At 25.2% G+C, this 11906-nt stretch overlaps 2 protein-coding genes across 2 annotated transcripts; both read right to left on the bottom strand.

The window, feature by feature from the left end:
• Positions 1-9: 9 nt before the first annotated feature.
• T551_03402 (uncharacterized protein) lies at positions 10-1989 on the bottom strand (the record flags this gene model as incomplete). Its single annotated transcript, XM_018375665.1, has 1 exon — positions 10-1989. A coding segment is annotated over one exon (1980 nt), but the record flags the coding sequence as incomplete, so codon positions are not given.
• Positions 1990-3515: 1526 nt separating this feature from the next.
• T551_03403 (uncharacterized protein) lies at positions 3516-6752 on the bottom strand (the record flags this gene model as incomplete). The annotated part of the gene is made up of 2 exons (XM_018375666.1): positions 3516-6622; positions 6671-6752. The coding sequence occupies 2 exons, from the start codon at positions 6750-6752 to the stop codon at positions 3516-3518; spliced, it is 3189 nt and encodes a 1062-aa protein (XP_018228015.1).
• Between the last annotated feature and the right edge of the window lie 5154 nt (positions 6753-11906).

Raw genomic sequence — 11906 nt, forward strand, 5'->3', positions numbered from 1 at the left:
TACTTTGCACCTATCTTGTACATCATCTACCATCGATTTACATGTAGCGTTTTGGAAGACACATATAAAAGAGAAACGGTCATCGCCTCTTCTAGACCATTTATTACACTTTTCTTTTAGATATTTTACACAACTTTCTTGATCTTTCAAAGTATCCTTGTGTTCATCTAGTAAAACCTGTTTTAAAATTTCTGTAGTTCCTAAACGATTACATTGCTGCTCCAATGTATGACATGGCCACGTAATTTCTTTTGAATCCTCTCCTAAATCTTGACATTTTCTCCCTAATTCTTTGCAGTCCTTGTCTGTCGGAAAATCTCGCCTTTTATCCAACTGTTGTCGTAAAAAGATAGTTTTCATTCGAAGATCATGTGTAAGCAACCGGGCTGCTTTTGCTGGCTGTACACACAGAGCAAATAGTTCATCGTTTGGGAAATTTTCTTTATTTTCTTTTAGTTCCTTGCATACTTTTACTAATTCTTGTTGAAACTTTTCAAGCCAGCTTTTGTTTGAACCATGTAACATTCCTCGCATATTTTCTTGCAGCACTTTATTTGCCCGTGCATCAAGCCCTCTCTTATAACACGCTGCCCTTACATTCGCACATGATTTTTCGCCATCTTGACATTTTTTTTCAAAATAGAAACAATAGGACTCTAATTTTGTACAATCTTCGTTGCTAAGGAATGTTGGCAATCCTCCCCATCCAATAATTCCATTATTTCCTTTTTTTGGATCAAAAAGATGATTATTTATAAGCTTTGACGCGAAAATATTACATGTTTTTTTAATATCTTCCTCCAATTCTTTGCACTTTTCCTTTCCAATGTTATTTGCAGCATTTTTTGCACATAGTTTTTCCAAGGCCTCATGTTCATGAGAGTTTTTGCATTTATTTTCGAGAATCTCATTACATTTTTTTCCGATATCATTATTTCCGGTATTATCTTTTTTAACCAACAACGCCAACAAAGCTGTCGCATCTCTTACTTGTTGTCTTCCAATAAAAACTCCATCCTCCTCTGCCCTCTTATAAAGCTCTTCTAGCCCTATGTCCTCTGCTACTGTAGGCTCTGGCTTAGTTGGATCGAAATCGGGCCCTGGATGTATATAAATGACGCCCTTTTTTCCACATTCTTTTGCTAATTCATCACATTTTGGTAGATAGTCCTCGCAGTCTTTATTTTGAGGTTTGCATTGTGATGCATCTTTTTTGCAGTTCCCTCTGTGAAAGTAACATTGCTCAAGTAATGGTAGACATTTTCCTCGTAGTTCATTTTTCTCCTTAAGTGCTTCTTCGACTTTTTGTTTCAAAACACTACACTTACTTTTTCCTTTTGCTACAAGACTTACGCATGTTGCTTGTTGATCAAGACATAACATTGTCAACTCATCACTTTCTTGGCCTATTTTTGGGCAAACATTTTTGATTTTCTTTTCGCATTCAGTTGTGTTTTCTAAATCCCCATGAAGTGCCCTCAAAAGGACTTCTTCTGCTACTCCGTCACGTTTTCTCTGGTAACATTTATTTCTTAGTTCGCTACATTTCTCTTTAAGTTCATTTGGACACGCTCCTTCCAAAAATAGGCATTGTCGTTCATTCTCTTTGCAATTATCATCTGATGGATCCTTTAATGCTGGTTCTAACTTTTTTGTTTTAAAATCTGTACATTTTCCCATAACTTTGGTTTGTAGACTTTGACATTTTGTATCTGCTTTTCCATTATCACAAAAATCTTTTAATTTTTCGTGTACTTGTTCTATTTTTAGATTTACTTCATTTAATTCTTGGCAATATTTTTTCAATTTTTCTATACATTTTGTTTTTTCCAAGTCTTTATTCAGAATTAAAGCTAAAACATGCTCCTCATCAAAACTATTCTGTGCCCCTGCTGCCTGCCGCTTAACCGCCCGCGCCACCGCCCGCGCCAAGCCGTGCCTGACGGGGGTGGGCTGCGCTGTGGTGTGTGGCTGAGTTTGAGTTTCCATTAACGTGTTTCGGTTGCATGTTAGGTGTTAAAGCCATGTCTTCAAATTTGAATATTAAATTATTTCTAATTAATTATAGAGTTTTCAAGTAAATTCTGTGATGAAACAGGTATAGTGTGTGCTGAAGTATATCTTTAGTGTGTCCATATAATTATTGTGATACATGCTTTACTACACGTATTTAAATTTGTGTGGGGTAAATGCGGGGTAAATGTGAGGTAATCGTAAAACCTGAATAGATAAAAAGTAGAATATAAAAGGATATAAACGAGAAATCAAGGCAATTAAAAAAATATGAGAAAACTATGTAGGAATTCTTTATAACATTGTTTGTTTATATCATCATAAATATTAGAAAAATCAGAAAATTTTCTGTAGAGTATATATCGAACATGACAGTTATAATGGTTTTTTTTTTAAATAAAATTCTTCATTCAATATACATGTGTTAATATTATTAATAGATTTTTTAGTTCTATTAAAGCTAGCTATAATCTCATTTTTAAGATTATCGTATTTTTCGTTTTTCTTGATTCAATATTTTTATGTAAATATTTTTATGTATAAAAAATATCGTTATTTTAGATTTTTTTATTCCAATTTTATTTTTTGTCTAAAACTATTTTACATATCTTTATTTTTTACTTATTTTTTGTACTTAGTTTTATCATGTCAAAATCTAAATTCAAAACTATACAGTTCTTATATTTTTTCATACTTTTTGTTTTTAGAATTTAAATTATAAAAATACTTTTCAATTAATGATAATTATTTTTTAAAAAAATATTGATGTTTTCAAGTATTTTATTAGTTTTTAATTTTAAGACTGTTTTTTTAATTATTTATACATGTTTTTTGCATATTTTTTACACTAACAAATTTTATACAATTTGACTAGTTTTAAGAAATTCATTTTCAATTTAAATTTACGGCTTATAGTTTTATTTCTAAATTTGTGTATTCTTAAATTGTTTTATTTTGGAAATTTAGATATTTATTAAACTTTTTAATTTTTTATATACTTTGAATTTTATATTATTAAATTTATGGTATTTTTTAATTTTTCTTTCTATATTGATATTATGTTTTTAAGACTGTTAAAGGTATTTTGTTCTATTATACAAAATAGTTTTTTAGTATAAGAAAATGTTGATCCTTAAAATCTAAATTTTGATTATCAAAAAGTTAGGTTAATTTACAAAAAGGATGTTTTTTAAAAGAGATAATACTTTTAGAGAATAAATAAATAAATATATCCAATATACTTAGTTGTATTTATATTTCCCATAGCTTTACCAGAGATGAATTGCAAAATAAAAAAATCGTCTTTTAAACTATGATTAACCATTAAATATCAATTTCCCAAAAATTACGATTCATTAAGTAGCCTGATATCTACAAAATAGTAATTTTTATATTTATTTTCCAAAAATATTTAAATAAATCTTATGAATAATCATTAGTTTTACATAATTATCGTCAAAAATGCCCCACAAAAATATTAGTAAATATATATTGTTTTAATTTTAAATAATTATCCATAGTCCCAATATTATTCCTACAATTTCCAAAATCAATTTTATCATTTGTAATCCCTGTGCTTTGAGTCCATAGCCTTCTCCATGGTCACTTGGTGATATTGTTGGTTTATGTCTTGAATGTGTGGATGTTGATGAACGTGTAATCGATGTATCTTTAGATGTGCGTGTAGATGTGCGTGCAGATGTACGTGTAGATGTGTCTGTAGATGTACGTGTAGATGCATGTGTAGATGTGTCTATAGATGTGTCTGTAGATGTCTCTGTAAATGTGTCTGTAGATGTGTCTGTAGATGTATCTGTAATTAATGTGTCTGTATCTAATGTACTTGTCTCCAATGTGCCTGTAATTGACGTGTATATATCCGATGTGTCTGTAGTTGGTATATGTGTAGTCGGTGAGCTTGATGTAGTTGGCGGAGCTGCAGGTGATGAATCTGTAGTCGGTAAACTTGTAGTTAAGCTTGTAGTTGAATTTGTCGGTTTTGGTTTTGGTTTTGATGGCTTTGGTGGTGGTGGTGGCTGTGGATGTGGTGGTGGTGGCGATGGTGGCTGTGGATGTGGTGGTGGTGGCGATGGTGGCTGTGGATGTGGTTGTGGTGGTCTTGGTGGCGGTGGTTGTGGTGGTTTTGGTGGCTGTGGTTGTGGTACTGGTGGTGGAGGTATTGGTGGTGGCGGTACTGGTGGGATTGGTGGTTGTGGTGGTAAATTACATTTAGTCACAATGTTATCACATATATGAGCAATTTTGTCGTTAATTCCATTACAAGAAGATCCTATAGATGAACATGAAGATATTATTTTTTGACATTCTGTAGTAGAATTAAAATTAATAGATAAAAGTTTAAAAAATTTTAATGCAAGATGATCGCAGATTTCCCTTAAATGATTCACTAAATGATTGCATGTATTATTGACGTTAGCACATGATATATTCATTGTTTTTTCCATAGTAAAATTTTTACATTTTTGAGTTAATTTTTTATAACATTTGTCATAACTAGATATTTCTTCGCCAAAATCCTTAATTAAATTATTAAGTTCGTTAGTTTGAGTTGAAGTACTATTACACTTTTCCTCAATTTCAGTACATATGTTGTTTAAAGATCCAGGACAACTGCCTTTAAGCAATTTACAGTGATATTTGAAACTAACACAACGACTATGACTGATATGAGTTATATGGTTATTGAAAACCTTATAATGTGACAAATATCGCGAGAGCTGTGTACAATATGCTGAAACATGCTTGAGTATGTGATTGCACGTTTTCGTTTTATCATGACAGATTGTATGTGAATATGAACTATTTTGTGTGCAATGATCAGTAAGATGTTTAAAACAAATAGATTGATTATAAAAATTTAAACCTTTTTTAAGTATTTCTATTCCTAATAGTATCATTTTATCTATATTTTTACAAGTAGTATTAAGTTTTTCGCATAAATTTTTAGTAGATTGAAAATAAAACCCCAATTTATGACATTCTTTTTTATATTTTTTACACTTATCATAGTCAGGAACTGCAACAGCATCTATTAGAGCCATATTCAAATTTTTGTTCTCTTTATCAACAAAAACTGTCAAATTTTTGCATGTCTCTTTCGGGTGTAAACATCTATATAGTACATGGTAACTATGGTACATAAATTGATTGCATTCCTTTAAAAGAGCTTTTTCGCATTTATTTTGATTGCTTGAAGATTCTGCATCATTTTCTAATGCCAATTTTCCATTTAATTTTTTTATTAGAGCCATATTAGCTGCACTTTCCAAACCTGCCTGGTAACAAACAAGTCGTATATCTTTGCAAAAGTCATAACTTAGCCAATAAGTGATAGCTTTATGCATAAAATAACATACTAATAAATACTCTTTGCATTTTTCTTTTGAAAGAGGGCGATCCGGATATGACCAAAACCAGATATTACTCTTAAATTCAATTTTGAGAGAGTAGCAATAGTCTTTGGTTCCAGGGTATATATTATAACAAGCACTATATGTATTTCGTGAATTCTTAGTGCATATGTCTTTGATTAATTTTAAATATTGTATCGATGAACATTTTTGATCAAATATTTTTTTACATTGCGGATACCCTGGATAGTATTCTTGAGTTAAATATTCTTGAACCAAAAAGTTAGTCACATGCAATTCCGAATATTTTTCTAATCCAGTAACATGGATACCTAAATCACGCAACTTTTCATAGATATGCTGAACACCAGTTTCATCTAGATCGGTAGATGGATTTTTAAAAAGATCAGAATTATGGTTGTTTAGATTATAGAAAAAGCCTTTTTCAGAACACTCCATTCGGAATAAACGACATAGACTGTGGAGACTTTGGCAATCTGGAATAGCATAATAACATATTCCTAACCATTTTACACAATTTTCTTGTGTTATTGTTTTATGTTTTGATAAAAATTGAATCCCAAATTTTTTACACTCTTCTTGAGAATATGAAATAAATTCATTGCAAACGCTGGTACAATCTATACATAAAGTAAATAATTCAGGGCTCTGTTGATTAAGTAATTGGCATATATTTTTTAATCTTGCTAGGCAAGACTTTGAATCATTTGAAGTTCCTCTTAAAATATCATAGAGAAGTGTTCTTGCTGTTTCCATACGGACTCTATTATAACAATGTTCTTTAAGTTCTTTACATTTTTCATTAAGATACCACATACCATGGTGTTCGAAAAGAAAACACCTCATTTGTAGTTTGTTACACTTATCATGCTCACTTATTTTTTTGTCTGAAAGTTCTTGAGCTGTTTTTTTTATCCCTGTCATTATTTCATTGTATGCATGATTACATATTGTTTTAGATGTACAAATTCTTTGAACTCTTTCATTCATATTGTTAATATTAGTACATATTTTATTTATGTCATTTTGACAATAAGGTAATTGACCTGGAGCCAACATAGCTGCAATATAATAATAATCATGTTTGTAATTGTACCATAGATTTTCAAGTTCTAGTTTCTGCAATTGATATGTTAAACGAACATGATAAAGTGAACTTCTATGTGTAAGGGGAAATAATGAATCATCTTCATGTAGCGGAGAATAATCAATAAGATCTGAAAGATTAAAGCTGAAATTAAAAAAAAAAAAAAAACAAATATTACCTAAAAATTCTTCATTTTTTGAAAAAACTGTTTTTATGCCAATTAAATTTAGAAGAATGCATGCTTTTGCAAATAGTAACATAAACAAAAAGGATAGAAAAGCTTTGTTTCAATTATATTGTCGATTTAAAAATAGATAAAAATAATATCGAGAAGGTTCTCAGAAATAGACAGATAGTACATGTAACAAATAATGGCATTTTTGTAATTTATTCATTTATTTTAATAACTTTTAATGTATTTATTTTTGTGAATTTGCTATAAAATGTTGATTTTAAGTTTATTTTTAAAGATTAGTTGCAAAATTTTTAAGATTTATTTTATTTAAAGTAATATACATAATAAAAATATTTTACTTTTTTTCAATATCTCTTTACCTAAATTTTTTTTATATATTAAGTTTAAAACCCGTTTGATCTTCCAAGGATCTTCAAGTACGATAAGTTTACTAACTATATAATATTTTCTTGAATTTGTAAATTTTTAATTATTTAATTATTAGGTAGTTACTAGTTAGTTATTAGATTTGCATGTTTTTTTTTTCTAAAATTTTTATATATTATTTAATTTTTGAATATATTTTTTAAAGTCTTTTTTTGGGGTTTTTTTTTTTAACCGCATTAAATTTTTAGTTTTGATTTTTAAATATTTAAGGTGACTAATAAATAACCCTATTTTTATTATTTAATGTTTTGAATATGTAAAAAACAAATACTAATGATCATGAAAAATTACATTGGCTTCATTTATTTTATTAGTTTTGTTTAGAAATATTAGTGATTTTGTGGATTTATAAATATTTTTAGATAGTGTTTATTTTAATTATTAGCAATTTTTAAGTTTGGTTTTTTATATTGTTGAAATTAGAATATTATTATAAGATGAATTATTTTATTTTATAAATTTTTATTTTAAATATCTTTGTTAAACGTTTTTTTTGAAAGTGAGTATGATTGTATTAATAAATATATTTCAAAATGTCTTATAAAATTAAAATGCATACACTTTAGTGTAAGCAAGATTAGAAGTAAATAATAATAATTACTCAACATTAAAGTTTTGTAGATCTCATTTTTATTCGTAGGTGTTTGAATATTTATAGAATAATATAAATATAAGTGTAGAAAATACAATAAGAAACATGAATAATAAAAACGTATTACGTAAATGAAATAATTAAATGAAAAATAAGGATTAAACTTTCAAAAATATACTGTAAATTAATGTAGATGAAATTGTTATTGTCTTTATTAATTTTATTTTTTTAACCATTTTTATTGAATATGCATTCCTTATTTCAAACCTTATTTTAGAAATATATATTTTCTAAATCTTATTGGCCTAAAAAATATGTCTTTTTTTGAACACAATTCATTCCAAAAATATATGTTTTTTAAACGCTATTCATTTCAAATATATATATATATATTAAAGCTTATTTATTTATTTATTTTAAATTACAGATGAAATAATCATTGCTAGTATTAGATTCTATTACATTCGACCCATTTATTTTTAATTTTTTACTTGGTTTTACATTACCTGTTTTTTTTCTACTTCTAGTACTTTTTGTATTAAATCTGAATTTGTTTTTGGAATAATTGCTGTTTCTGTACTAGTATGATTAATCGTTTCTAATGACTTGATTTCCAGTGATTTCAATTTTTTATATGTTTCTTTAATTTTTTTACATGTCTTTGTATTCAGAACAATATTTTTTAAATCTACATTTTAACAGTAGATTTTTGCACTCTATTTTTATTTTTGTATATATTTTTAATGCTTCAATTACAGTATTAAATGCTTTAGTTTTTTTTTCTATAATGTTTACTTCGGTTCCCTTTTGTTGCAAATGTTTTGATTGACTCTTCTAAATTATATATGTTTTTAGATTTGTTTTCATGCTAGTATTTGCGTTATAAGCTAAAATTAATGCTATGTTATTTATGTTAAGATCTTTTTATTTATTTGAAATTAAAATAACCTTTGTATTTTCTAATGTTTTCTATAGCTTTGTTTAATTCTTTAACAATTTTTACATTTTTTTATTTTTATTGCTATATAATCTAATTTTGTAAATAATTTTGTAGATTTTTTTTAATGTTTTAGTAATTTTTCAGACTGTTTATTTCTAGCTATATCATTTTTAGTGTTAATGTTATTATTATAGAAATTCTTGAATGTATCATTTTTATTCTATTTCAAGATAAGCGATATTTATCAAAAGCTGATTTATATTTATTTTTGTCTTCAAAGCTTCCTTTTAATTCATATAAAAGCTTCCTTTCTTAATCTTATAGCTTGTGATATGATTTGCTGCTTTTTTTAGTTTTTTTGTATTTTCCATTCTTTTTATTATTTTCTATAAGTTTTTTAAAGTAGTATAAGTTTATTGCAATGTGACTTTTACAAATTACATGCATGTACTTTTGTATTTACATTATTCTTTGATCCGAAATGTTTTTGATACTTATGTTTTTTTCTAATACAGTATATTTAAATTTAATATTTTTAACAATTATTTGGCATGTAGTCTTTAATTATATAAAGAGTAAGCCTTGTTCTTTTTTTAGACTATTTATTATATCTTTTTGTAAGTGCCTGATGAGTATTCAGTGGTTGTAGGTAGAAATTTATTGATATGGTATTACTGTTATTAATCTTTTTTTTACATAAATTCAATAATTCATTTATGTATGTTTTAAGCAAATTGCTTGTTAAATTATCTAGTTTTTCCTGAATATTTATTGAAATAGTTGATAATCTGTTCTATAAAGTTGTGTTTTTAAACATGCTGATTTTTCATTAATGCATGCATTGGTTATCTTAGTATGTGTTATTACAAGGTTTCTGCAAATAAAATTGTTTCGATTTAAAATCTATAAAAGTTTTTCATCAAGTACCATAAATTGTTTGCCTCATTTTGGAAGTATGGTATTTTTATCTTTAATAGCATTTGATAGTAACACTCATTTAATTTTAAAGGCTTCCACTTAGGTTTTACTTTATCTTTTAGCTTATTACATATTCTTTTTTATTTTCATTTTTTCTTCTTAGTGCTATTATACAAATTTTCTAATTGAGATAGAATTATAAAACTTAGATGATTTCTCAAGATAAATTTTGCAATTATCTGGATAATTATTTTTTAATAATAGTAAAAGATAAATCGTATTCTTTATTCTAGGTTTTCTAATCTTATTTTCAATTTTTTTTATTTTTTTCCATTAGTATAATCTTTTCTTATTAGATTAAATGTTAGATCAAAAAGTATTCTATTTTTTTCATATTTTTTAGCTTTTTAAATTTTGAAGAGTATCATTGTAATTTGATTTATGAAAGCAATATTCTCTTTGTAACAAATTACTTTTTTTTTTGACATTTTGGTATTTTTAATGGATTTTTTCATATTATTTTCTAAACAAAAACAGTTAATTTTCATTAATTTTACAAGGTTGTTATATTTATTAAAAAGTGTTAAATAAAATTTTATTAATTCATTGTTTTCTTTTATGAATATAAGATATTTTTTATTAATTACTTATTCAAATATTTTTTTTAATTTCTAAATTGTTAAGATTTTTAAAAGAAAATCCGTTTTCAGATCATTTTATTTTTTTTCTTCTAATGTTTTTAAATCATTGTATTTCTCTTTAAGTCTACTTAGATATGTTTTTTCTTGAAACATATATTCACTTTGTATTTGATAGTCTCTTACTTGCTGATGGTCTATTTTTGATATCACGTGAATTATGTTTGATTATAATAGATTATTTTATATTATTTTCTTCTAATGTATTACGTTTTTAATTCAAATTAGTTTTTTTATAGAACTTGAATTTTGTGAAAAAATCTTTAGTATTTAATCTATGTTTTTTAAATTTTTGTAGTATCTTTTTGGTTTTATTTGATATTAATTTATTATATTTTCTTTTAGAATTAAAGCAATTTTTTATGTACAAAAAAGTTGTTAATTTAATATTTTTCAACGTTACCTAAATTTTTTATTTATTGGAGTGGTAAATTTAATGATGGATTTAATTAAGTTTTTCATAAATAAATTTTAAAAAAATTAAAAATAAAAAAAAATATTGATATTTTTTGAGAAAACATGTTATTAAAAGGAAGCTTGTTAGTGCTGGTGTTTTTATTTGTAATTATAGTAAGCAATACTTTTTATAAAAAATGTTTTACATGATACAAGACAGAATGATTTTTATGAAAAATTGATAAATGATAAAATTAATATTTAATAAATAGATAAATAAATATTATTTTGTATTGAACTTAAATGTTTTAATTTTTATTAGTTTTATATTTTTACATGTGTAAATTTTTATAAAAAACTATTCTTAAAATGTAGTAAAAGTTTTAAATAATATAATTGTATTAGTAATATTCTTTATAAAGTTTGTTTTCTTGTCTTTTTTATCATTTTTTTCTATCTTTTATTGTATTTTTATATTTATTATTATTTAGATTTTTTTAATCTCATTTCTTAAATTTAAGTTAAAGTATTGTTTATAAAGCTTCACTTGAAAATATGGTTTAATTAAATTTTTAATGTTGATTTTTATTTAAAACTATTTCTTGAATTCATCTATTTTTATTTATTTTTTTGTATTCGATTTTATCCGCTCAAAATGTAAATTTTAAGTTATATATACCACAATTTTCTGTATTTCTTTCAAAATTTATTAATGTTTTTAAATGTTTTGTTAACTTTTAATTTTAAGATTTTTTAGGTTCATAAAGTTTTTTGTATGTTTTAAATATCGATAAACTTTACATTATTTTGATTAGCTTTAAGAAATTCTTTAATTTTTGTTTTATATTTCTGTCTTTTAGAATTTTTTTGAGCTCTTGAAAAAGTTTTAGGTTCATATTTTTTTTTTTGCAGAATTGTTAATTTTTCTTAGCCTTTTATTATATAACAATGGATTTTTCTCAAAAATGTATATATTTTTAATTTTATTTAAAATTGTTATTTACAAGTTTGTAGATTTGTAAATATTTTTAGGTAACGTTTAATGATCAATAATTTTTAGAATTTTTTTCTATTTTTCATAAATTATTTTATATTTTTGAGTTTCTATACACTTAAAATTTAGAATATTATTGTAGTGTAACGTATTTTATAAACTTATTTTGAATATTTTTTAAATATTTTTTTAAAAATGTTGATTATATAGATATTAATAAGTATGTTTCAAGACGTTTTTTGTAATTAAAGTGA

The sequence above is a fragment of the Pneumocystis jirovecii genome (genome assembly GCF_001477535.1).
Source record: "Pneumocystis jirovecii RU7 chromosome Unknown supercont1.17, whole genome shotgun sequence".
Classification (NCBI taxonomy): domain Eukaryota; kingdom Fungi; phylum Ascomycota; class Pneumocystomycetes; order Pneumocystales; family Pneumocystaceae; genus Pneumocystis; species Pneumocystis jirovecii.